This window comes from Monodelphis domestica, chromosome 2 (assembly GCF_027887165.1).
Source record: "Monodelphis domestica isolate mMonDom1 chromosome 2, mMonDom1.pri, whole genome shotgun sequence".
Lineage (NCBI taxonomy): Eukaryota > Metazoa > Chordata > Mammalia > Didelphimorphia > Didelphidae > Monodelphis > Monodelphis domestica.
Window position 1 is genome coordinate 489,540,942 of NC_077228.1, and position 27,525 is coordinate 489,568,466.

At 36.6% G+C, this 27,525-nt stretch overlaps 1 protein-coding gene across 4 annotated transcripts in view; it reads left to right on the top strand.

The window, feature by feature from the left end:
- Nucleotides 1-27,525, top strand: part of MAN1A2 (mannosidase alpha class 1A member 2) — a 267,616-nt gene that overhangs the window by 98,097 nt on the left and 141,994 nt on the right. For all 4 annotated transcript variants that reach the window (XR_008916779.1, XM_001362742.5, XM_007485274.3 and 1 more), the window contains exon 4: nucleotides 18,586-18,704. Coding sequence is in view for 3 of the 4 variants with exons in the window: in XM_001362742.5 (XP_001362779.1) it covers nucleotides 18,586-18,704 (119 nt within the window). In the remaining variant the exon portion in view is untranslated. The remainder of the gene's footprint in view (nucleotides 1-18,585; nucleotides 18,705-27,525) is intronic.

Consider the following 27,525-nt stretch of genomic DNA (forward strand, 5'->3'; position numbering starts at 1 on the left):
GCTGAGTCAACTAATCTCATTAAGAGAAAACTTGCCCGACCCTTTTAGGTACCTAGCATCTCATTGTATCAATTCTAAAAAACAGGCATGGCTCAAAGAACTCCTTGCCTTATTATAAGCATGGGTCCAAGTACTTTCTTTGTTTAGCAAGGAGTTTTCTCCCCTAAAGCAGTCTTAAGTACGGGTGGAGTAGAGGTCCTCCCATTTCTGATCCTGGCGAGTTCTCACATCAAAATGGGGAATGTTTTCAGACCAATGGGGAAATTTTTAACATTCACAAGTCTGAGAAATTTCAAGGTTTACAATACTAGAAGAAAATGTCCAAAGTAGGTCCAATAGAGAAGTGGTTCTTTGGTCTTCTGTCCAGCTATCAGCAGCCAGGCCAAGAAGGTTTTCTCTCACTCAGGCTGGCATCTTCCAAAGGGCCAGAAACCTGGTAGACAGATGGAAAATTTCCAATCTCCAAAGCTTCCTCCAGGAGACTTTTTTTTTTTTACATTTGGGACATTAGAATCTTCACCCAGGATCTTGCCTCAGGCTCCCATATGACTTTGCGTCACATGTCCCTGTCAATCAAATGGAAGTTCATATTGCAAAATTCCTTTTTAAATTACAATCCTAAATGACCATCCAGCTGTGAAAAGGGAATTTATCCTCCTTTGTTGCTTTTTAACTTGATCAATCAGGGACTTGGACTTCTCCCTTTGTTTTAATTTAGTTAATCAGGGACCTGGAGGTCCTTTTACCATAGAGATCTATAAATATAGACACACTCTCAGAGAAAGGAAGTTGAAACCAAGGAGAAAGGTGGGGCTGAGGCTCCCCTCCCCCTTCCCTCCTGTGGGTGCAAGTTAGGAACTATGATTGGTTCTTGAGAAGTGACATGGATAAAAGGGCTTTTAAAAGCGGAGACCAGTAGTCTGAGTTTCATTCATTCTAAGTTGGTGACTCAGGCTGAAGAGACTTGCCCAGACTTTCACCTGGAAATTGGAACCCACCCACTCTTCTGGTTGATGTTCAGGATCTGAGGGAGCCTTTGTTGGAGTTGAGCTGGATTTCTTCGGATTGGTAGTTATAGGGAATTTACCTAGGCAATATTTTCTCTGCCGTCTTACATTTCCCCCTTTACTACCTTGTTGTAATGAAGCTACTAACAGCCTCATGACTTAAAAGAGTTAATATTTATAAATGTCCACCACAATAGTTAAAAAAAATTCTTACATTTGTCAAACCGGTTTTAATTATTATGCAGCAAAGGAAACAAAAAAAAGATGATGAGATATGCTGAAGGAGAACAGAAAAGGACATGGTCATGAAAACCTAGGGAGAGAAAAAAGTGATTGATGAGAGGTAAAGAAATATGAAGATTGAGAGGTCACTTTAGACTTATCTATTAAGAGATTCTTGATAACTTTGAAGATAAAAATTTCACTTGAAAACAGGTAGTTGCCTACCTTTCCTTTTTCTAATTTTGGCTTTGAATTCTATTGGAACTATGTCTTTGGTTTTATAAATTATATTAAAGATTTGTTTTCTTTTTTGGTATTTTGCTTTTTCCTTTCCTACTCATTCTTATTTCTTCCTACCTCTTTGTCATCAAAAGAAATAAATGACAGATTAATAAAAAAAAATCAAAACACTCTCTTCCATACTTAATTTGTTAAGGGTAGTGATACACCTTTGTAATGGTTTTGAAGAGCCTAGATGTTCAAGGTTCAGATTTAGCCACCTTATCACACAACTGGAAAAATATTAATTACTCAGGGATAGGCTGAGCTAGTATTTTAAAAAATGACAAGTCTGGTAGATTACTTCCTCTCTTCAGTGCCATAACAATTAAATTACCCAAAAATTATTTCAGAGAGTGTGTAAAATAATGATAAAATCCATTTGGAAGAATAAAAGGCCAACAATTTCATGGGAAGTAATGGGAAGGGGGAGGTAGCTGAATTAGACCTTAAATTGTATTATAAAGCAGTAACCATCAAATCAATGGCTAAAAAAGTAGTGTAGTGGATCAGTGGAACAGATTAGACATTCTGTATGTAGTAGTAAATGACCATAGTAACTGAAGTGTTTGACAAACCAAAAGACCCATGCTTTTAGAAGAACTCACTAGCCTCTAGCTATGATCCATTTCCCAAGCTTGATTGTATCCTGTCAATGTAGTTTGAACACTCCCATTTCCTTTGTAGCTATAGTAATGTCAATAATCTTTCCCTGCCCCTGGATCCTCCAAATGGTATATAGGTTCCCCAAATTCTTTTGTTCCTTGGAGTCTTCATCTAGCATGGTGGCATTCCCAGAGATAATATCCCCAGAGTCCAGGGTTTATACCCTGAAAAAGTTGTGGTGCCAGACTCTTGAGTAAAGAATTAAATACTGGACTTATCTCTATCCTGATTAAAGACTTGGTTTTTCTGATTATTTAATAGTTCTGTGTTATTTCCAAGTTAACTCCAAATTTTGGGTTTGTTATTTAGTTTCCAATTAATTTTTTTATCCTTTTTTTACTGCTTAAGGATGCATTTTAATTATGATTATAGTGTTATTGCTGTGGCAGACTTGAGGTAATTCCCTGGGTTTGGGACAGGTACCCTTTGCAAGAATGCAAGACTATAACTTAGCTTAGAAATAATAAAAAGAAAAATTTATTAATTTTGAAGGCATGTTGAATTTGGCTGGGAGGAGTGTACAGGGGTTGATACTGCCTCCTAGAGGCGATGTGTTCTGGGCTTTTTTTAATAGTAACAGGAGTCTATGTAACAGGATGAGGTAATGGAATGAGGTTGGGCAGGCGTGGGGGATATCCCAGATACAACCTGATAGTATCAGTGTCCATCTTGGAATCTAAGGGAGAATTCAAGGAGAATCTTTCTTTTAGGAGTCTTTCCATATCATGAGTCTTTGATGTCCAGAATCACAAGAATAACAAGGAAAGAAAGGAATTTCCTGCTTAACCACTTATGGAGTTTGGGGTACATAGGGAAACCCAGAGTATGGAGTAGTAATTGCGGGGACCTTGGAAATTTCAGTGTTAACTCTCTTTTACCACTTATTAAAATATATATGATTGAGGAAATTATTTAAAATATAATACTTCAAAAATGAATAATATGGAAATGGGTATCAAGTGACAACATTTGTATAACCCAGTGGAATTGCTTGTCAGATGTGGGAGGAGGGAGGGAAGAGGAGAAGGATAGAAAAATTAATCATGTAAACATGAAATATACCTCTAAATAAATAAATAAAATTTGAAAAATATATGATGCTTTATTGGAAGGTAGGGGGGAGGGGCATTACCACAAGTCATTGACCTAAGACAAATTCCCAAAAAGTTCACAGAAAAATCCCCTACTTTTAAGAGAATCCTGATGTAATCAAGTCTCACAGAAGGGATTATAACATTTTTACAATATTTGGAGACAGTGTTTAATAACTTTACAAGGGCTTTACAATGAACACTTTCAGGCTAATTAACATCTTTGAGAAGTTGGAGAATAGCTTCATAATGGATATGTCCTAGCAAGTCAATATTTTAAAGAAATGATCTGGAGACAAATACCTGGGGAGAGGGGGGTAGTTTGGGACTGGATTATCTTTGCGCCTCAGTCTTTGGACTTCAAAACCATATGAGGGTACACTGTAGATGAAAATGCACAAAGACAATTGTCATTCTCGGTCACCGAGAGACTACTACTACTATCTAGGAGGGGTTGATAGAGAATCAGCCAAAACATTGGCCTTGACCTCCTGGAAGAAGCTTCAATAATCCGAATACAAAGATAAAATAGGAGAGCCTTCTAAAACAAAAGGGTACTCCATTGGTACTTAAGATCTGATCATGGGTTATTTCAGGATCTAAGACTATCTACCTGGAACTCCTCCCTGGGTCAGTTCCCAGAGAGACTCTCTTAAAGCTGTAAAGCTTTTGTATGGATATGGGGGGAGGAGGACACATTAACTTTTAAACATTAATAACTATTACTAACTTGAGAATCACATTCTCACTCCACACACATGCCATTATCAGTAAAGAATCTAACATTTATGCTATTTTCTTGGAAAAAACACAGAACTATTAATAGTCAGAAAAAAATACTTTATTTAAGGAAAGGAGTTCAGTGTGATAGTAGATCTCTACACAGAGCTGTACCCTAATACTCACTCAGAGTCCAAGGATTGAACTTTGGATGCTCTGGACAATCCAGGGGCAGGGAAAGATGATTGACATCACTGTAGCTATAAAGAAAATGAGAGTGTTCAAACTATACTGACAGAATGCAGTCAAACTTGGGGAAAGAATCATAGCTAGAGACTAGGGTTTAAGGGAAGGGGTTGCTTACAATGTTTACTAAAGGATGGTCCCTGCCCATGTGTGGGTCTTCTTGGGAAAGGGTCTCTAATACAATAAGATCCATTATTCAGTCTGAAACTGCTAGCCTGAGATTCCCTTCAGGATGAATTCTCACAGGAACAGGAAACAAATATAAGCTTTGGGGTCTCCAACTTATAATCTAGTCCTAAAACTTGGGATTCATCAGATCTTACTAGGCTACAAGTTTGGGATTTCTAGATTCCATATTGACAATGCCTTTCTACATATTTTGTAAGGATTTTATATCCTAATAAATGGTCATATTTTGTAAAAGTGCCGTGCATAGCTGAGAAAGTGTACTTCATTATATTTCCTATATTCTTTTCTCCTCATAAAGCCACTATTCTGATGCAGGTTCTCATCACCTCATCCTTGTATATCTTCTGCAGAACACTTTTTCTACTCTTCTCCATTAGTAGAACTTTATTTTTGCTTTTCCCTTTTACCTGCTCTCCATATAGAATATTCCAAAAGTCTCAAGAGTAGTTATAAACTCTTCAAGTTGTCAACTTGAAATCTGGAGATACCATGTTTGCTCCTGTTCCCTTGAGAATTCTTCCTAGGGAGGTTTCAGACTTTGCCATTTCAGATAAATAATAGGCTGGGGTCCCCAAACTTTTTACACAGTGGGAGATTTCACTTTCCCTTGCTGGTAGCCATCAGGCCACAGACAGAGTCACACGTGGTAGCTAAGGAGGCCACAGAATGGCCCTTGGCAAGATATGATTGCTCACTCAGTCCCCCTTGCATGAACTCTCTCATCAATGCCCCTTACCTATGGGATTGATAGGATTGTTATTCCCCCTAGTCTCAAAAGGAATAATGCAAGAACAAAATACCTGTACCCTAATTCTCTAAAACATCACCAAAAGATCAGATCCTCAAGCCCAATCCCAAAAGACTATCATGGGTTAATTTAGGTACATAATCCCCAGTGAAACCATAGCTTACAGACCAAGCCCAAAACTTTCCCACTCACAGAAAGCTATTCTCATGAAACCAAAACACAAATCAATCATAAAGGCCCATACAAAACGTACAAGTACATTAAGCTTCAATATGCCTCAGTGACTCGACTCCACAAACCAGTAACTCAGAAACTCACTAGTAAAACCCTGAAAACTGATCAGTCTAAATTTGAATTGTGTTCCCAGTACCCCTCAACCTCAATGATATGATTGTTGAATTGTCTTTTAAGAACTGTTGATTAATTATTCCATTTTATTAAAAGCAATAAGTAAATATCCTTGATTGTTTGTAAGCTAAAAACTCCTCATAGGGTAATGAGAAAATTAAGCCACCTGTAATGAAATCATTTATCTTGTGTGGAACCTTTATGCTATCTGTAATCATAATACATGAATATAGAATGTTAATCAAGTGATTTGTTAAAAGTTAATGTATCACTTTTCCAATTATATCTCTTTGGATACGTGTGTTGGATAATGTATCTGTATGCCAAGAAAATGGGTATAAAAATAAACACCAGATTTGGGGATGGTGGAGCAGTTATCAGATGCAAAGTAATCCCAAGGCTGTAATGATTAAGCTGTCTTCCATTTGTTATTTTTTTAATTGATCTTTTGCCACTTGTTGGGAACCACTGGAGTTGCGAGTGAGGCTGGACCTTGCCCGTGACAGTCCCTCAGACCATTGGAGGGCCAGACTATAAAAAAAATAACTATGAACAAATCTGTATACTGCTGTTTGGGATAGTGGAGGCTGCAGCACTGGCTGTGATGGGCCGGTCACACCTCCCACAGGCCCATCACTGCTACCACTATACTGGACAGCAGTATACACAGTGCAGAATCCCCTCCCCCAGGTTGCCGCTCACCATGCTGACATCTTCCATTGTGCAGCCACATAATCCTTTGAGCTGTGCCTCCTTCTTGTTCAGTTACTCTCAGAATGAGGTGTCACACTGTAAATTTTAAAAAAGATCCAAGATTTTGAAATTTTTTTGTTAAGAGAAAGATCTTCAAGGGAGAAAGAAGCTTGCTAACTCCTAAATCCAGAGAATGAACTGTTGCAGAAAGATGCCAGAAAACCTACACTACATCAAGATCAAGAATGAACTTTGGGTGTGGTTGATTGAACTGAAGTTTGATTGAACATTTATTGTAAATGTACACTTTAATGTCAAAGGGGACTGCCCCTAATTTGGCTTTTTGTCAGTGCGCCTAACAAAACATTGGTTTTGCCTTCTCTCTTTTCTAATCCTCCCTAACTATTGTAATTTCATAGCTGGTATGTTTAAAAGACCCATTGGAGAGACTAGTCTTCCTCGGGGGAATATTGTGAATTTTAAAACTGCTCCACCCTACTCAGACTGTACTTTAGAAGATCTGATTTAGCTATTTCCCGATTAGTAACAATGGAGATATTTGGTTTAACAGAATCAAGTCTTGGGAACTACATTTCTCCACCCTACTTAGTTTAACAAGATCAGGAATGTTTGCACAATACTCAAAGATTTAATTATCTGAAGAGATGGCCTTCAACAGACATGTGCAGAAACAGCTGACAGAGCCTTGGGCTGTCCCAAGTCAAGCTATGCTATCATTTGGTACAGATGAGATGCAGGAAAGTGACTTAAAACCGTCTATATAAGGCATGTCACTTCCTCCCTTCTCTCTCATTCCCCAGAGAGACGACTCTGGCTGGCAGTGTGCTAGGTGTTCCAACATCTTGGTGTGGTGGCAGCTATTTGTCTGGGTTTGGCGGTGAGTTTGCCCTTGAGCTAATTCAGGTTCAGGCATTTTTGCTGAGCCCTTTTGGAGTTTATGCTGATTCCTTCCTCCTTACTTTCTAGAGCCTCTGGTCTTCCTTCTGGCACTAGCCAAAGGGAGAAAATCCTACATCCTTTCCTTCTTCCTTCTTTTTAATCTCTTTCCACTATATCAATTAAATCACCATAAATTTCCAGCTGACTTGGGTATTTTATTATTTGGGATTTTCCCTGGTGACCAATTAATTAACATAGTTTAGGTCACAACACTAAATTATCCGTTACGATGCAAAGGATTGTGTCACTGGAAGTAGTACTGTACATGAGCGATGCTGCTTTGCGGTGCTGCATCTGCCACATACAGTGCTCCTCTCACTGACCACTGATGAAAGAGGTGTCCCTTCCGGAAGTGTGGTGGGGGCTGGATAAATGGCCTCTGGGGGCCACATGTGGACCCTGGACTGTAGTTTGGGGACCCCTGTAATAGACCGTAATGACATAATAGCTCTAGTTGGATGGAATTGGTCGACTCAAATCAAATGTTAAGTACTCTTTTGCCCTAGTAGTTTCTTTTTGTATCAGAGCCCTCTGCCCATGTAGTCCCAGCTATCCAGCCAGCCAGCCAGCCAGCCCTCAGACCCTTTCCTTTGCATCCTTTGTAAAGTATCAGTCTCTCCCTGATAATCCTTTGTTGGCCTGCCCCTTTCCTTATAACCATGGTAATGTCAGTCAATCATACTTCCATGTCCTTAGTTCCCCAAAAGGTATATGAATTCCCCAAGTTATATTGTTCTTCTGAGTATCCTCTAAAAACACAGCCCAGGGATACATTCACAGAGTATCCAAAACGTAGTAGGATCTATGAAGTTTCTGGTGCCATACTCTGTATAGCAGCTGATTATTGGACCTATCCCTTTTCTGATTAAAGACTTGGCTTTCCTGACTACTTTAGTAGTTCTGTGTTTTTTGATTTTTGTTCTTTCAAGTTAACAAATGCATTGAGACTTTTAGAATAACTGGCATATCTTATAGCTATATAATTGTTTATATATTATTTTATTAAACTTATTTCTGCTTTTCCTTGTCTGAGATCATGATTGATATAATTGGTTTTTAAATTTCATCTCAAGTATAATAGATTTTTGCATCAGTTTTATTTTAATTGTGAATCTTTGTCTCAAGTGTATTTCTTATTTAAAAAATTGTTGCATCTATTTTATGATTCTTTGTGGTATCTTCTTCCATTTCATGGATGAATTCATCCATTCAGATTCATCTTAGTGATTGTTAATTAGGTGTTTCTATCCCATTCTTTTATACTTTTCCCCTCCTCCTTCTCCTTTTTTTTTTGATAATAAGAAGGAAATGATGTGTTCAGAAACTAGTAAGCTTTCTGTTTCTGCTCTAGTACCCTTTATTCTGGACCCTTAAGAAGTTGCTAGTCATATGCCCTTTCTTTTTAATGCCTTTTTTGGTGATCCATTGGCCTTACTTAGTGGTTTTTTGTTTTTTGTTTTTTTTGGTCTGATTGCTTCCTTATTCAACCCTCCCTCTTAAACTCCTATCCCTTTCCTGTTCTCCTATTTCCCTGTTGAGTATCGTCAACATGGAATCTAGAAGTCCCCAGTTTATTTAATTTGGAGGTAGAAACCCCAGGTTTTGACCTTGTCACAGGAGAGTTTCTCCCTGAGGGAGGTCTTACTTCACTGGACTCAGGCTAACAATAGACCTTGAGTTAGTTCTGAGTGAGGATGGCTAATCCCATCAGATGCCTCGTTTTACTTTAGAAGCTTCTCAAATTGTATTACACCCCCTGGGGTTTCTACCTCCAAACTAAATAAACATTGACAGTATGATAGTTTTATTTTTTCTACAACAAATTCTTTGTGTGCATCTTAAATCCTCCTTTTTCTGATTGAGATGAAAGTTAAGTTCATGAGACACCTGCTTCCTTCACCCTTCCACATTTATAGTAGTTTTCTCACATACTCTGATTATGTGAAATAGTAAGTTCTATTCTGTTGCTCCCCTCCCAAAACACCACTAAGTCCTCTCTCTATGATCTTTGAAACCATTAAGATTTTAAGAGAATACTTATTTTTTCTCCTTTTATTAAAATGTAAATACTCCATTATTTAACTTTCAATTACTCCAATTTATTGTCCTTTCTAGGTTTTTCTTGACTTTTGGTGTTTTCATTCCAGGTCTTCTCTTCAGTAACTGTAATTTTTGTTCAGAAATATTTGGGAGTTCTGTTTCGTTCATTAAAATCCTAATTATACTTAGTTTTGCTAGCCAAATTATTCTTGGTTATAATTATTGTCTTTTTGAATATCATTTAAAAATTCTTGTTTTTATAGGAATAGCTGTCAAGTCTCGTATGAACTTGTATTATTTGTTGATACACGAACTTTGTCTTTCTAACTGCTCCAAATATTTTATTTTAAGACAAATGCTCACAAAGAGTTATAGAGAAAGATCTGACTATGTCTGCAAAATGTCCTCTGGTTTGTGAAGATTGGATTTAGTTATATCCTGATTTGTAAAAATGAAGATGCTTAGCCTAACAAAATCAGGGATGTCTTAGGAACTTTGCATTATCCCACCTTACTTTGTGTAACAAAATCGGGAATGTCTGTAATCAGGCTTGAAGCTTGAGTGTTAGGGAGGATGATCTTTGATAGAGAAATTGACAAATCAGAAACAGCTGACAGACCCCTGGGCTGTCCTAAGTCAAGCTTAGGCTAGGATTGGTGTAGAGGAGGAAAGGGAGAGAAATCTTTTAGGTTTCTTTTCTAGGGGGTCCTTCTCATCTGGCTCTTTCCCCGGAGAGGCCGCTTGCTAAGTGTTCCGACATCTTGGCGTGGTGGCAGCTATTTGTCTGGGGTTTTGGTGGTGAGTTTGCCCTTGAGCTAATTCAGGTTCAGGCATCTTGGCTGAGCCCTTTTGGAGTTTAGGCTGATTCCTTCCTCCTTTCCTCTCCAAAACTTTTATCTTCCTAGAGCCTCTAATGTTCCCCCTGGCACAAGCCAGGCGGGAAAAATCCTACACCCTTTCCTTCTCCCTTCTTCTTAATTTCTTTCCACTATATTAATTAAATCACCATAAATTTCCAGCTGACTTGGGTATTTTTTTATTTGGGATATCCATGGTGACCAATAATTAATATAGTTTAGGTCACAATGCTAAAATTATCTTTAAAAGGTTGGAGACAGCATATTGAATAGCTTTATAATGGCTTTAAGGTGTACACACCTCGAGCAAGTTCTTCAAGAAATTGGGACTGGATTATCTGGGTGGGCTGATGTCTAACCATTGAGCTTGTCTACCCGGAAGAAGCCTCAGATATAATGGAAGAGATTTCTATAACAAAAGGGTACTCTAGATTGGTATTTAAGATTTGATCTATGGGTACTTTCAGGATCCAAGACCTTCTGTCTGTACTCCTACCCTAGGCAAATTCCCAGTCAAACTTACTTAAGGCTCTAAGGCTTTTGTCCATGCCTCAGCCTGGATCCTTTGCCTAGTTCCCATCCTCATTGTCCTTAGACTTCTGGGTATCTTCATTTGTTATCCTAAATTAGATGTAGTTTCTTTCTTTTTTCCTTAAACATTATTTCTTCTGGCTCTCTTTCATTTTAAATTTTAAGGAATATGGAGTGGCAATTATACTGTTTTGCTCCCATGGACTTGCTGTTAGTGGAAGCCTATTTTTTAAAGATGATTATACTCTCTTGGCCATCCTTTTTTATCTTCCTTATTGTGACTGTAAAATCAATTGCAATTTTCTTTAATTATGTGCATGTCAATGTGTATACTTATTTGATTTTCTTACTCAGAATAATTTCATAAGTTTTCCTATTTTCCTTCAAATTCTTCAGTTTCATTGTATCTTATAGGCTAGCAATTACATTTATGTGTCCTAAATTGTGGACCCCATTCCTTGTTTGTTCTGTAGGTTTAACCACACTTCTAAGAATTATTCTTTGCTTGGGATCTCTTAATTGTCTCATATCACCAATACTTTCCAACATCATACTAAGTATTTGGAGGTAAGGAAGGTAGTGTGTTCCAGGTGGGGGTGAGGAAGAATAGCCAGAGCAAAGGCATTGTAAGGAAGGAAACAATAATTTACGAAGTCTTAACTGTGTGAATGGAACCTACCACATGCTAACAGAAATATGAGAAGAGTTATATTTGAAGAGCAGCAAGGACAATTTGACTTGGACTTTATTGTGAAGAGTGATGTATAATAATAAGACTAGAAAGGTTGTTTGGATGCAGGTTGTAAAGAGCTCTAAATACCATGCCCCGTCCCCTGCCCATTTTATGGTTCTAAAGGTTATTAGGAGCCACTGATTTTTATTGAGTAGGAATAGTTTGAAGGTCCATTTGATTTTTAGGAAAATCACTGACTATTAAATGGATGACCAATGGACAGGTTTGTAAATATTCTCAAATTGTATTAATGTACTTTTCTGATTGAGTCATTTTTTTAGTTCAGACCTATAATTTAATTGGTATAGAGAACTATTACTAAGGAAATTTCTTCCATTGATTTTTATCAGTAACTCTTGCAATTTTGTCTTAGAGAGTAGCTTGGAGCAGTGAAAGATGAATGGACTTTCCTCAGGGTCACCCAACCAGTGTGTGCCAGAGTCTGGTTCTCTGTTGTGTCACATTGCTTCTAGAGGAGAGTAATGTTACTTAAGTACCTTGGTAATCCCTTGAGGCAGTGTGGGAGTTCATAAAATACCTTTACACTGAGAACTGTAGGACAGGAATTGCAGGTTATTTGCCTTCCTTGGAATTCTAGACATTTAGCATGCTCTGCATATAGTAGGCACTTGGTAAATACTTGTTGACTGATGCATATTATATTTGATCTTCTGGGCAAATTACATTACATTTTAATGCTATAGGTACAATGCTCTAAGACTCTTTAAGTTACCAAGAAGAGTCTGACCTTTATTGCTATAACATTTCCTCACTTTATGGGCACTGAAATTATAGGTCTTGTCCCTAACTCTGTTCTGTTTTAGAAAGAGAATAATAAATATTATTTAATCTTTCTTTTGTGATTTAGGATCTTACAATGTTCCAGAAACATTCTTCTGAAATATGTGCTCCTTTATACAATAGTATACAGTAGAGAATCATGGAACTTTTATAAGTTTATAAAGAGTTTTAGTAAAATAATTAAGCACCCCATTCAGTGTGCAAGATCTTTGACACATGGTCACTGAGTAAATTATAGGATAACATTTTAGGTGGACAATATTTTATCCAAGAACATGACTTTAAAGTAATTATAGTAGATCATAGACAGCAGTATGTAGTCATGTAAATATTGTTTTATATATAGTCACATATTTCTCATTAATGATGTGGGATTTTATTGATCTAGTCATAACATTAGAAATATGTTTTTTCTTGATATACTAAACTATCTTTTACGTCTCCTATCTTTAGTCACAAGGGAGTAAAGCTGTTAACTTGGAAAAAATTACAGAACTATTAAATAGTCAGAAAAACCAAATTTTTAATCAGGATAGGAATAGTGTTCAATATTTAGACCTTCATACAGAGTCACACATCCCAAACCACAGAACCAAAAGCCCTGGCACTCTGGCAAACAATATCCCTGGGAGTATCACTGTGGGAAATGATAGCTCAGGAACACCATAGGATTTGGGGAATATACCTCTTGAAGAACTGGGGACTGGGGAGTATGGTTGATTGGCTACAAAGAAACGAGAAGTTCAAGATGGGATTATCGGGAGATAATGGACACCATGGGAAAGATCCAGCCAAGGCCTGGATTTAGGAAAGAATTTTGATACAATTGGAGAACCTACCAGGATGAAAGAGTACTTAACACCTGATTGAGTCTGCTAGCCCCACCAAACGGGGACCACCAAGTACCTTAAGGTCTATATTGCTTTTATGAAATGGTTAAGTCAGAAACCTTCCTTGAGGAGAATTCTGAAGAGAACAAGAGCAAACTTCGGGTTTCTAGATTTCAAGTTGCTACAAACTTGAGGTTTCTAGATTTCAAGCTGACAAAACTAGAAGTTCACGAAACCAACATAAAGCTAGCATTTCAAAAATTACTTTTATAGTTTATGAGCCACATTAACACATTCCCATTATTTTCCTGTTATGAGTCTATTTTGGTAAAAATAATGAAAAAAGATTATGCAATTTATGTTGTAGCAAACTAGTTTGCCTTTTACTCCAAATGAAATGAAATCTCAGATAGTACATCTTCTCCACTGAAAAATTCATGAATGGGCAGTGTTGAAATAATCATGTGGCTTCCCTAACTAAGCAATTTGAAGATTGCCCTTATTTTGATGTGTAAAGTCTGGTATTTTTGTCTTAAAAAAAAAAAAAAGCTAGTCATATTGCTTTGTAGCAGAGCTCCATAGATCATTGATGGCAAACCTTTTTTAAGGTTTTAAGGTCCCACCCCCACTCCACAGTGAGCGCTGTACTTGCCCCCATATGCTGAGAATGCCCCTCACACCCCCCACACGCAGGGGAGGAAGGAAGCACTCCCATTGGGCTGCTGGGCAGAGGGGAGCAGCTCTACCCAAAGACACTCTACTAACAAACTCTGGGGGTGGGGAGGGTGGCTGAGTACCCAGAGAGAGTGCCCTTCATGCCATCTTTGGCACCTGTGCCATAGGTTTGCCATTACTGCTATAGACAGATTCTTCTTAGAATAATGTTTTTAAATGGTAAAAAATATTATAAACAAGGAAACAAATTATAGTGAAATGTTTATAAAAATATATCTTTAAAATATAAACCCAAATTTATAAACCCAAGACAGTAAAAATTTATTAAGTGCCTACTATGTGTAATGCATTATTGTAAGCACTTGGGATACAAAAAGATATTAAAGATAATTATAATTATAATTATAATAATAATTAAAGTTCCCCAAGGAACTCATAATGGTGGAGACAGCATACATACAAATATGCTACATATGTAGGATAAATAGGAAATATTTGAGAGGGAAGGCACTTAGGATTAAGAGGGACTGGAAAAGACTTCCTGTAGAAGATGAATTTTATCTAGGACTTGAAGGTAGCCAGTAGGCCATATAGCTAGTAGGGATGGAGGGATTGGTTGAGGGTTTATTTGAGGTTGGGCATTTTGTAGACAGTGAGCAACTTCTACTGTATAGTCATACCAAGGCAGCAGTATATGACAATTGTATTTGCAAGGATGTTGTTTGGAATATAAAAACAGTATCATAAATATGAATTGGTGGCCAGAATATCCCATGAAATCCTGCTTTACCAGGAATGTAACTGAAATTTGTACTTTGTAATGAAATAGTAGAAAATAATTCTTTTAATTTTTATTGAAAGATGATGTGAATATTAGTTATTAAACAAAATAAGCAAAAGAGATGAGTGTAGTAAGGAAGAATATAGAAGGATGATACAAGGGGTAGGTACTTTTCTGAAATTCAGTACTGATCATATCCTTGAACAGCAATAGAATTAAAGGGACTATGGAATATATTTACTTCAAGAGAGTTTAAATTCTTAAATAGTTATCTAATCTATGTCTTCTATAGTTAAGGAAACTGAAGAGAAATTTCCATATACAGAAAAAGGAGAAGCTTTGCCTAAAGAGAACAGTCAGTTCATTAGTTGAGACACTTTCAGAATTGGCAGGAATTTCAGAAACCATCTGGTCCAACCTATACTTCCTTCTGTAACATCCCATACAAGTGTGTATCTATCCTCTACTTGAAAGCCTACATTTATAGCTAACCCTGTTTCTCAAGGTAGTTTGTTCGAAAGTTGGATTTTTATAATTGCTAAGAATCTTCCCTATAATTTTATGCTGAACCTAAATCTGCCTTTCTTTCTGTAGCTTTTAATTTATCCTTTCAGAATAAGTTTTACATATAGCATTTCATATACTTGAAGAAAATGCTCATTGTTTCTTCCTACCACCATGCCTCCTGCTGAGTCTCTCTAGGATAAACATATTCAGTTCCTTCTACTGTTCCACAGCCTAAAGTTCACTCAACTGTCCTAATCATGGCCATCTGGATGTATTGGATCTTGTCATTACTTTCCCTGAAATGTATCCAGAATTGAGCATAACAGTTCAGATATTGTTGGACAAGTGTAGAGTGCAGTGGAACAATCACCTCCCTCATTCTGTCTGGGTACAGTACCTCATTTAATACAACCTAGAATGGCATTCACTTTTGGCTGCCAAGCTGTACTGATCTGCTGTTCCTGTACTTCTTACTGTTGCCACTGATTGCTACTGATTCCTGCTTCCCATTCCTCAGGAAAAGTAATGACTATGTTAGATTTAAATTAATATCCAATAACTCAAGTATTATATTTTATAAGATTTATTAATAATCACTTGAATTAGGAAAAATACAAAAACAAAATACAAAACAAACAAACAAAAAAAAAGTATAAGCCTGAGTAAAGACATGTGAGAAAAGTGCTCCTCCTTGGGACTCACCCCACTTTCACAAACCACAATCAGGGGAGAAGACAACAAGGGGCGGAGCCATGCAAAACTTATATCCTCCCTACATTAGCACATAATGGGCTAGGGAGCATGGGAAGCTGGGATTTAGAGTACAAGTACTAATTACACAACTATTAAAAATGGACTAATGAGAGCTATCATTCCTCTGGGCTAGTTTCCACATTTCCAGGGCTTTTGTTAAGCCCCATAGTCCTGCCCCATCCACCTCTTCCTAACTGAGTCCTAGTCAGAGGCAGACCTCACATCTGAAATCAGTTCTCATTTTCTAATTAGCATGCTACTGTTTGTTTACACAGTGAGAAAAGAATTCGTGCAAACTTGAAGGGAGGAATAATTTGGTTGATAACAGTGGGACTATTTTCTAGCTAGATAGGAAATGTAAGAGTCCAGAAGATTTCAAACCAAAATGGTCCTCCAAGGAGTCAGATCATGTACAGTCACATAGGAGCTGGGCTCTATCACTCCTCAGCATCAATAGTAACATGTTGGTGGTAGTTGTAGAATTTGTTCTGCTGTCTTTCTCTTGTCCTTTCTTTGAAGGACAATGTAACTAGATAAATGCTGTATATGTTGATTTTGGCATAAGAACGTGATGTAAATCAGGATTGTATGATTCTTTTTTTCTGAAGGAGACAAAGTTTGTTTCTTACTCAGTTTCTGTTCCTATTATTATATGATATTAATTGCTGGTTTTTCTTTGCACATTGTCTCCTCCACTGTAATGTGAACTTGAGAACAGTCTGTTTTTACCTTTAATTTATTCCTAGCACTTTGCACAATGCCTAGCACATAGTAATAAATGCTTAGTGAGCGACAGTTAATAATGTTTTGTGAGGCTATTCTAATTATTTTTAATAGTATGTTTAGTGTTATTTTTTTCTCCGACAAGATTCAGTCTCATACTGTCAGGGTTTAAACTTTTTTTCTTTTAGTGAAATTAAAAAAATTTTTATTTAAAAATTTTATTTAATTAGACGATTTAGTATAATTTTCCATGGTTACACGACTCATGTTCTTTCCCTCCCCTTTCCCACCCCCTTCCCATATCTGACGTGCAGTTCCATTGGGTTTAACATGTTTCATTGATCAAGACCCATTTCCTTATTATTAATATTTGCACTAGGTGATCTTTTAGAGTCTACTTTCCTAGTCATAGCCCCACTGACCCATGTGATCAAGCAGTTGTTTTTCTTCTGTTTCTTTTTCCACAGTTTTGAGTGAATTTTTGAAGACATTTTGGGTAGGATTTAGCTAGGGGAAAGGCAAGGGTCAAAGAAGCCTTAAGCATTAATTTTAACTTACAGTGCCACCTACTGTTATGATCATTATGCTGTTTTCTTAAAGGTGATTAGTTTACTTCTGATTACCTAATATGGCTTATGGAATTTAACTGATTTAATAACTGAATCACTTATTTGATCAGTAGAATAACAAATAATTTAAAGTACCCAGAACTATGTACCAGATAATGTGCTAGACTTCAAAGTGAAACTTTCTCTAATGTCAGGGGGTTTTCTGTCTAGTGAAGTGAGATAATATCTAATTGTATTTACAATATAATTTTTGGGAGAAGTAATTAGTGGGGTGGAGGAGGGTCATGAAAAGCTTTGTCTAGAAGGTGACATCATGTACATGTATGTTTTATCTTCAATATATTCATTTTTCATTTGTCTTTGACTCCAGATACTTCCTTCATTATGGCTAGAATATAAGCCTTGATATTTTATGGTGTAATATTTAAAATTAAGAGGCTGTTTGTAACTTAACTTTATTAAATCAAAGTAGTATTAGTAGAAAAGATAGGGAAAGGTAGGGGAGAAGTAGAGGGATACTTAACTTTCTAAACTATGGTTGCCACTTATGGGCCTCTAGCTTAATTCCAACTAGGATCCCCTCAATTCCTCCATGCCCTCGCCAAAGACTTCAACTTCCTTCTAGGTCTCCTCTTATAAACTTTTTTCTCCACCCACTAACTCTCACATGTCACATCTCAGGAATCAATCATAGTTTCTAAATTTGCCTAGGCCACCCAGAGGGTAGTGCCTGTGGAATCAATTTCCTATCTCAGTTGCTTAGTTCTTTAACTTCCTTTCTCTGAGGGCTTATGTATACCTGAATTTACTACGTGGTCTTTGACCTCCAGGTCACTGAGAGATGAGTTAAAAAAAGGAGAGAGTGAGAGAGAAATTTGTTCTGACAATAGGAATTTGAAAATTATTAAATGTAGGGAGAGAAAGTAATTTCCTATTGTAAGGATCTTACATGAAGTATAATTTTTCATACCTTTTTATATCACATTTTCTTAAAGCACAGAGGTCACCTCTGTGTTGCCAAAACAAGGTCTCTAGTTGTGTTTATGATTGTCATAGTAGATTTCCTTTCAACATCTTAGTTGAAATTTATTCAACTAAAAAATTGTAATAATAATATTTTTGCTACTCAAGAACCTCACAAGGTTGTTGTAAGGAAAGTGCTTTATAAAATTTAAAGTGCTACAGAAATGTTAATTGAAACTGAACTGAAAAATTTTGAACTCTTCATATTCTTTGTATTTAGAGTCCCTAAGATATTTTGGATTTCATTTTTATGAAGAATATTGATACCATTGTAATGAATATTACAAAAGAAATTTAAACCTTCTCAAAATCTTTCTATCTCTGCCTCTTCCCCTTATAAAAACTAGACTTTAAAACTCCTTAGTTCTATCTGCTTGGTTTCTCTGTGAGGATAGATTACTCAAATGTGGGTCAGAATGGTTGACTAGAATCTGTATTCCTGAAATAATGATATGGATGATGAATGATCTTTATGCTTCTAAGATAGGTACTTTATTAGACTTAATTTTTATATTATTTTCCTTTGGGGAAAAAACTCAATAAAGTTTAATGAAAAGAATACTTATTATGAAATTCTATTTTCCTGACTCTAGGAAGTTCAAAAATGGGTGCTACTATAGTAGATGCTTTGGATACTCTTTATATTATGGGACTCCATGACGAATTCAAAGAAGGACAAGAGTGGATTGACCACAATCTTGATTTCAGTGTGGTAAGTATATAATGTTGATTTCTGCTCTTTTAAAGCAACCTTGAAAAGACCTGACACCTCTCACCCCCATTCCCCCCAGCCCAATTTTACAAGTGTTCTTATGAGTTAGTATGTCTTATGAGTTAGTATGACATTAGAAGGAGACTGATTTTGTAGTCCGAAAGCCTGGATTTAATCCCTGATCCTGACATTGAATAAACATGGGGGCATTAATAGCCACAATTTTTCTGAGCCTTAATTTTTTTCATTAATACAAAGGGAATAATAAAACTTGTTCTACCTTCTTCAGATATTACTGTAAGAAAAGCTTCTTGTAAACTGCTATAAAGTGCTTCATTAAGTATGAGCTATTAATCAGTTGGTAAAGAATATGAGAAATTAACCCTTTTTTCCCATTAGGAATATCACTTGATTCAAATTTTTTGTAATTTGCACACCCTTTCTGTTCTTCCTGAGTTTTACTATCCTTATTACCCCTTTATTTTTAGATTTAACTACTGAACTAAATTTTTTAATTTTTTGGAGCGTGTGTGAAATAGCTACAAGAATATATTGCCATTATGACATTTTTATATTGCTTTTTAGAATTTTTGCTTTGTTAATTGTATAAAATCCTAGTGTGTTCCAGGAAATAGATACTTAAGGATTGTGTTAAGTATTGTTTCTTTTAGTAGCATGAATGGAAATAAGCTTCTGTAAAGGGCATATCATATGTGCTAGCTTATGTTTATGTTAACTACAGATATTTTAGAATGTAAAAGAAACTTTATTTTGGTCTGAAAACTGTTATATTTAAAAGCCTTTTCCCCTTTATTCCTAACATGCTTAATCAATTTTTCTCCCTAGCTTTCAACCTTTCCCTTGTGAAAATGAAGGCTACTTTCATATAATATAAGCCAGTGATGGCAAACCTTTTAGAGATGGACTGCCTCACCCTCATGCTACTGGTCCCCCCTCATTCCTCCCCCCTCCCCCCCATACTAGGAGGAAGCTCTCCAATTGGGCTGCTGGGTAAAGGGGTGGGTGAAGTGAGGAATGTCCTCAGATGCATGGGGGCTGCGGGTAACAGATTTGCCCCAAAAGTCCCTCTGGCCTTCTAGTAATGGACTCTGGTAGGTGACTGCAGGTGGGCCCACAGAAGGGACTTGGTGTGCCTTTTTGACATGTGTGCCATAGATTAACTATCACTGATAAAAGCTATTAGAGTCTTTCTAGTGGTTGTAATACAGTACACTTGGGTGTGAAATGTGTGTGAAGTAAAATATTTAGGGGACCTCCATTGTAGCTTTGATCCTGAGTCTTCAGGGACTCAAAATAAGAATCAGTCACATGTCTGGGGCAGCCAGTGTCCCAGCTTCAGGTCTGTGATGTGGATACAACATTGCTATGGTGGGAGGATCTTAGAGTCGAAAAAGTAGCATCAGAAAGCAGAGAGCTGTCATTTCTCCTGACCAGGCTCTTGAATTGACTAGCTCTCTGGTCTCTCTCTCTCTCTCTCTCTCTCTCTCTCTCTCTCTCTCTCTCTCTCTCTCTCTCTCTCTCTCTCTCTCTCTCTCTCTCTCTCTCTCTCTCTCTCTCTCTCTCTCTCTCTCTCTCTCTCTCTCTCTCTCTCTCTCTCTCTCTCTCTCTCTCTCTCTCTCTCTCTCGTCTCTCTTGTCTCTCTCTCTCTCTGGTCTCTCTCTCTCTCTCTCTCTCTCTCTCTCTCTCTCTCTCTCTCTCTCTCTCTCTGGTCTCTCTCTCTCTCTCTCTCTCTCTCTCTCCCTCCCCGCCCCCCCCATCTCTGCCAAGTGGAGGATCGAATTTTACCTAAATTTAGGCTGAAACCTATTACTTCTCTCTCTCCCTTTTTACTAATAAATGCTTATAAATCTAGTAATAGGCCTCTAGGTTAATTTTTATTTATAATAAATTAAAGTTAACCATAAAGAGATAAGCCACATTCTTCCATTGGGCTAGTGTGAGCTACTGTCTTCTTTTCCCCTTCTTTTAGTAACTGATAAATTAAAAAATGACTATTTTTACTTTTTAAAACTTAACCCATTGCACCATGATTTCAGCTCTTATTAGTTATAGAAACCTCTCCCATGAAAGTTACCACCACTGTTCAGCTTACAAATTCAATTGTCTTTTTTCAGTAAACATCTACCATCCTTTTTCTTAAATTGTTTCCATCTTAGGCTTCTATGCTGCTCTATTTCCTTGATTTTCTAACCTCTTTGCTCCACTGCTTCCACTTCCCACACTCTACTCCCATCTCTAAACATTCAGAAATATCATAATTTTCATGCTTTAGTCTATCAGTGTAGTACAGATGGCTTCCAAATTTATATCACCAAGTTTGACTTCAGTGAAGCTTTACAGTAAAATAATAAACTTTATGAAAATTGACTATATACATCTACAGGTTGGGGTGAATATGAATTACTTAGTAGTCCTCATAGCCTGATAGTTAGCATTTCTATAGTACTTTAATTTTTGCATTGATTTAAATGTGTCATTTCTTTTGATCCTGATAAGAACTCTGTAAGGTGGGTGCTATTATTATCTCCATTTTACAGAAAAAGAAAGTGAGGTGGAAAGAAGTCATGGCTTGCCTAAGGCCACATAAGTGCCTGAGATGTATTTTGATTTAAGGTCTCCTCTGACTCCAGGTCCAGCACTCTAGACTCTGTAGGCCCAGCTTTCTCTTAAGAAGAAACTAATTAGGTATGGTAGCCCAGAAAGTTAATGCTATCTTTTTGGTCCATTAATGCAAGTTATTCCTGTTGTATGGAGTAAGAAATTAGTGTATTCTCATGTTATTAATAGTATTAATATCTAAAAGCTGGTGGTGTCCTGTTCTGTTCTCCCCACCCCCCTTAAAAAAGTTTTAAGTGAGTCTGTCTGGGAATTACCAGGAGTCCCAGGCAGATGATCTTAGATCCCAAAGTACCAATCTTGAGTACCTTTTTGTCTTAGAAGATGCTCCTATTATATTTTTGTATATGGATTATGGAAGTCTCTTCCAAGAGGTGAAGCCCAGTGGCTTGACTGATCCTCTCATCAGCTCCTCCTAGATGATCCAGTCCAGAACTTTTTCCCTCCTTGTATTTGTTTCCAATTTCCTGATCATTTATTTAAAATATTGATGTGCTTGGATTTATTCATTGTGAAGCTATTCTCCAATTTCTTTAAGATATTAATTAGCTTGAATGTGTTCATTGTAAAGCTATTCAACACTGTCTCCAACTATTATAAAATGTTACAATCCCTTCTGGGAGACTTGATTGCATCAGGATTCTCCTATAAATATAAAGGATTTTTTGGGCATCTGTCTTGGATCAATGACTTGAGGCAGTACCCTGAATTTCCTTGGGGGGCATCTGTTGTAGGTCAATAACTTGACAGTGCTGCCATGCCCCCTCCCAATAGAGCATTATATTTCAAATGATTAATTTCCTGAGTCATTTATTTTTTAATTAGTGGTAAAAGAGGGTGAACTTTGAAATTTCCGAGTTCCCCCTCAATTTCCAGTCCATATACTAGTAAAGAAAGTCATTGTGCTTCTGGAAACTGGCAGTTCTTCTGTAGCTTAGTTTTAAAGAATGATAAAAAGAAAGTATATAGAAGTTAAAGTGACTTATTCAAAGTCACATAGCTAGTGACCAGAATAAAGTTGGCACATCTTGAATTCTAGACTGGCATTCTATCCATTCTGCCATACTGTCTCTGTTATCTTAGGCTATGGTAATAGAAATAGAGTCTTTTGTAAGTTTATAGTCTAAGAACCTCTGTTATAGAGCAAGTCTCCACTGTACTTAGTTGTGGCCAGATCACATCTAGATTATTATAATTTATAGTATCATTTTAGGAAGGATGTCAACAAACTACAGCACATTCAAAGGAGATTGATTAGAGATTGTTTAGAGGAATCAAAATCCCTTATATAAGAGCTTCAGTTGAAAAAATTGGAGATGTGTAATCCAGTGGGGAGAATTGTTTCTCCATCAGAATTGCTCATTTCAAATATTTTGAAAGATTGTAATAGCTTTATTTTATTTGGCTCCTGGATACAGAACTAAGACTAATGGTTGGATGTTATAAATACTTCTTTAGTATTTTTTAATAACATTTTATAAATGGTCTTATATCCTAAAACCAAGTCTTGTTTGTCTTGTTTAGGAAGGACATTTTTGGCTCTCTATGTAATCATATTAAAAATGCTGAATGATTAACCCAAGCAATAACATGTTATTGTAGTTTATATTAAAGTGTGATCACTTCAGCTGGGGAAGGCTTTGTGAAGGAGGTAAGATCTGAGCTGGACTTGAATGTATTGTCAGAATTTAAGTAGATAGAGAGGAATAGGAAACTCATATTCTATATGTGAAATTATATGAACAAGCATGGAGGTTGTCTAGGGAAATTGCATACTAAGTGCCTTTGGAAAAGGTGAGGATTCTAATTAATAACAGGAATCAATATGAAATCCTATCTATTCCAAGCCCTTATTTTATATAAAGATAAAGTGATATGTCTATATCTCTACAAATTGTAATTTTCAGAAAAGGGGTTTGAATACATGGGGAATTTTGTTTATTTATCCATTTGTTTATTAATTACTAATCTGTGAGCTCCTTGAGAGCAGAGGCTGTTTTGTTTTTACTTTTATATTTCCCCTGTTTAGCATAATGCTTTCAATATAGTATGTGCTTAATAAATACTTGCTGGCATAGGCCTGTGGTGGTGAACCTATGGCACAGGTGACCGGGAGGGGAGGTCACTCAGACCCCTCTCTGGGCATGCACACCATCACCCCAGCACAGACTTGGCCAGAATTAATTACTAAAAAGATAGAGGGATGCAAAGCCAGGCTACTCCCCTCTCCTTCTCCTGAGGACATTTCTCACAAGCACTTGCCCGCTCTAAAAGGTTTGCCATCACTAGCATAGGCCCTTTGCTTGCAGAACCAGAGTTCTTTCTCCTTTGCCAACCTTATTATTGTGGACCTAATGGTCCACAGAAATAGATTGGGACAGAAATTGGAGTTAGAGATATTGATTAGGAATATATTTGAATAGTTGAAGTTTGAAGTTATGAGAAATCTAGGGTGATGACAGTAGGAATAGAAAGGAAGGAATGAGACATGAAGGAAGCCTTGCGACTTGTAAGATTTAAATCAATATCAATAACTCTATTAATTTTATGAAATTTATTAACAATCACTTGAAGTATAAGGAATAAAAAAGAAATAGAAGTATAAAACCTAATTATCTAAAAAAAATAAGACCACATGGGTAAATTCCCTTGCCTGGCTCAAAGCCAGCTTCTGAAGCTGTGATAAGGGAAAGAGAGAGACACAAATGGGATGCTAGTAAGAGAGTCCTAGGGAGCAAAATTCTATCCACACAGATTTGATAATTGGCTGTTAAATGTTGATAAAAGTTAGAAATGGGAGCTGAAGGGGTAGGGAAAGTCAAAGATAAGCCATAGGGTTTTGAGCTCTCTATTAGATTGTACTCTAGTGCTCTCTAATGGTTGATCATAAACTCCATATGAGGGTGTTAACTTGGAAAAAACACAGAACTACTTAAGTAGTCAGAAAAACCAAGTCTTTAATCAGGAGAAGGGAGAGGCCCAAATTGGGCCCTACACAGAGCCCTGGGCCAATCTCCAAAGCACCTTTTGGGGAACTTATATACTTCCTGGGGAACTGGGACAAGGGAAGTGTAATTGATTGGCTTTGAAATAAGAAGTATCAGACCAGATTATCTGGGAGAGGCTGATGCTTTAAAATGGATACTTTGATACTGTGGGAGAAACTACCAGGATAAAAGGGTACTTAACATTTGATTAGGTCTAACTGGGACCATCCTGTGCTTTAAGGTCTATTGTTTGTCTGAAGTGGCTAAATCAAAAACCTCTCCTGGGGAGAATTCTCTAGGGAATAGGGGCAGACTTTGAGGTTTCCAGATTTCTAGTTGACTGGGGTATGGACTGCATCTTAGTCATGTTTATATTTCCAAAAGTACTGATAAATATGTAACATCTACCCCCAGCTCTGTCCTCAGATTTTACCTTCAGGTTGACAACCTCTGGAAAGGTAACTAACTAGTAGACACAGTCAGATGATAAATTATTTCCCTGATCCTGAAACCAAGATATAGAGGATTTGCTTTCTATGTTGAGTGTAAAAATGCCCACACTAATCAAGTAATTATTTTAAAATATTGAAGCCATAATATATAAGCAATTAAAGAAGTAACATTTTCAAGCCAATTTGAATATTTGAAATTATTTTTTATAACCATATTGCAAAAACGTGTGGGTAAAAAATCCCCTACTCCCTTATATAAGGATTAGATTTTAATGTTGGCAATAGTTTTGAGTTAATCATAATTGTGATTTTAAGATAAGGTAATTAATGCTATCATAATTGATAATATCAATAGGTTTATGATTATTTTAGTATAAGTATTAAGGTTGTGAATTAAGTAAATAACTGCTTTAACATAAGGCCTTATGTCAGCCTTAACCTTCAAATTTTCTATATCATGCACCCTTAGCAATCATGGCCTTGAACTTGTGACTTGACTTTCAGGCTCTCCACTCCTTGTCTGTCACTAAGAAGTGACTTCTGCCAATGAGAAGTATTTCTTGATGACTTCAACCAATCCACATATCTCTACTTTTATCACTGAATTATTTTTGTACTGGTATAAAGCTTGTCTAATTCTTTGGGGTATATAGAAAGGTCTCTCACAGTGCTTGGGGTTTCTTGGTCTTGACCAGTAGTCCAGCTTTATTGTGTGATTTGGCCCTCTCATAATAAACTTATCTTTCTTTATGGCATGAAGACTTTGTTTATCATTTATGTTCCTGTGGTTAGAAATTAGGCAACAAACATACATGACTTTTTTCAGCTTTGTAAAAATAAAAATATTGAAGACTTTGATGGATGTGTTTGTATATAAAATTTTAGTTCATACTTGAGATCTATATATCAGAAAATATAAGATTTGGACTATTTACATAACATACTTTTTTTTTTGCAAGAGATTGTTTTATTCTTAATATCTAGTACCAAATTAACCACTTAACTTTTAAAACTCTAGAATATTTTTATTTGTTAGCTTTAAAATTATTTTTTCTTTGATGCCTACTTATTACTTTTAATATTAGAAAACATTAAGAACCTCAGCTGACAACTTATTAAAAAAAATTTTTTTTTTTAAACCCTTACCTTCCGTCTTGGAGTCAATACTATGTATTGGTTCCAAGGCAGAAGAGTGGTAAGGGCTAGACAATGGGGGTCAAGTGACTTGCTCAGGGTCACCCAGCTGGGAAGTGTCTGAGGCCAAATTTGAACCTAGGACCTCCCATCTCTAGGCCTGGCTCTCTATCCACTGAGCTACCCAGCTGCCCCCTGACAACTTATTTTAACAGAATAGTCTACCCAACAGTTTGAAACAACTGGCAGTTATATAGCACTTTTCTGTGTTTCTTGGAAGGAAGTGGATGACTTGGAAGTAAAGCTTCCTAAGAATTATCAGCATTTTTTGTTTTTTAAACCCCTACCTTCCGTCGTCTTGGAGTCAATACTATGTATTGGCTCCAAGGCAGAAGAGTGGTAAGGGCTAGGCAATGGGGGTCAATTGACTTGCCCAGGATCACATAGCTGGGAAGTATCTGAGGCCAGATTTGAACCTAGGACCTCCCGTCTCTAGGCCTGGCTCTCAATCCACTGAGCTACCCAGCTGCCCCCTATCGGCATTTTTTGATCATTATAAACATTTAGGCATCCATACAGACTTTAGTTGTGAGTTCCATAGAGTTGCAGGTCTTGATCACATATTCCATTTTTCTAAATTCAAATTTTCCTTTTTCTTATAATGTTTAATTAAAATTTCAAATGCTTGAGTAACTTAGTTTTGCTAACATAATTAAATTCTTGCATATTGCTTGAAAACTGAATGTATGGACTTGTTACCTGGTAACAGACAGAGAAACCACAGCAATAAGTTGTAAATGTTTGAGAACACCATTGACTATTATAACATAATATATTTGAGCAATTACTGTATATTTTTATATATATTCTTTACATTGGCAACATTCTAACAGCTTATAAGAAGAGGTGGCTAATGAAGTAGAACATCTCTTTTGGTAAACTAGTGAATTTAATTTTCTTGCAAGCTAAGGACTAGCTAGTTTAGAGTATACTTTGGATTTCTCTGCTGTGCCAAAAGTGGTCTCTATTCAGAAGCTCTAATATAGAACTTGGTTAGGCTCTCCATGAGGATTCTGTACTTAATGAACCATGCAGAAGACTTATGGTGGGATAATTAGTTCTCAATCCATGTTAATTGACACAAAAGACTTAAGATTGGAATAAGCAGGTAGCCCTAGTAGTATTTGTTTTTCCTGATGATAGTGATCTTGAATGTAGGTGTGGATCCTTTTTCAGTTTCTAAAATCATATCTTGCAAATAGGTTCTATAGCATTTGACTTTTCCATTGACATGTATTTCTGTCAGAATTGCCAATGAAGAGCCATAATTTCTGCTATATTTAATTCTTTCAGATTCTTTCATCCAAATTATTTTTCTAGTTTTACTATAGTTTTGTGGTTAATTATCTTTTTCATTAATTTTTATTTTCTCTTTGTTCCTTTCATTTTTGTTAAATTTATATGTCAGATATTTACATGATTATGTGGATTTCTGACTGTTCTGCTTTCCTGAGGTTGTCAACCCAAGTTACGAAAGCTGGGGACAGAGTTGGTGATAGATGTTACATATACCATAATTCCAATATTCCCTAGAAAATAATACATCAAGAC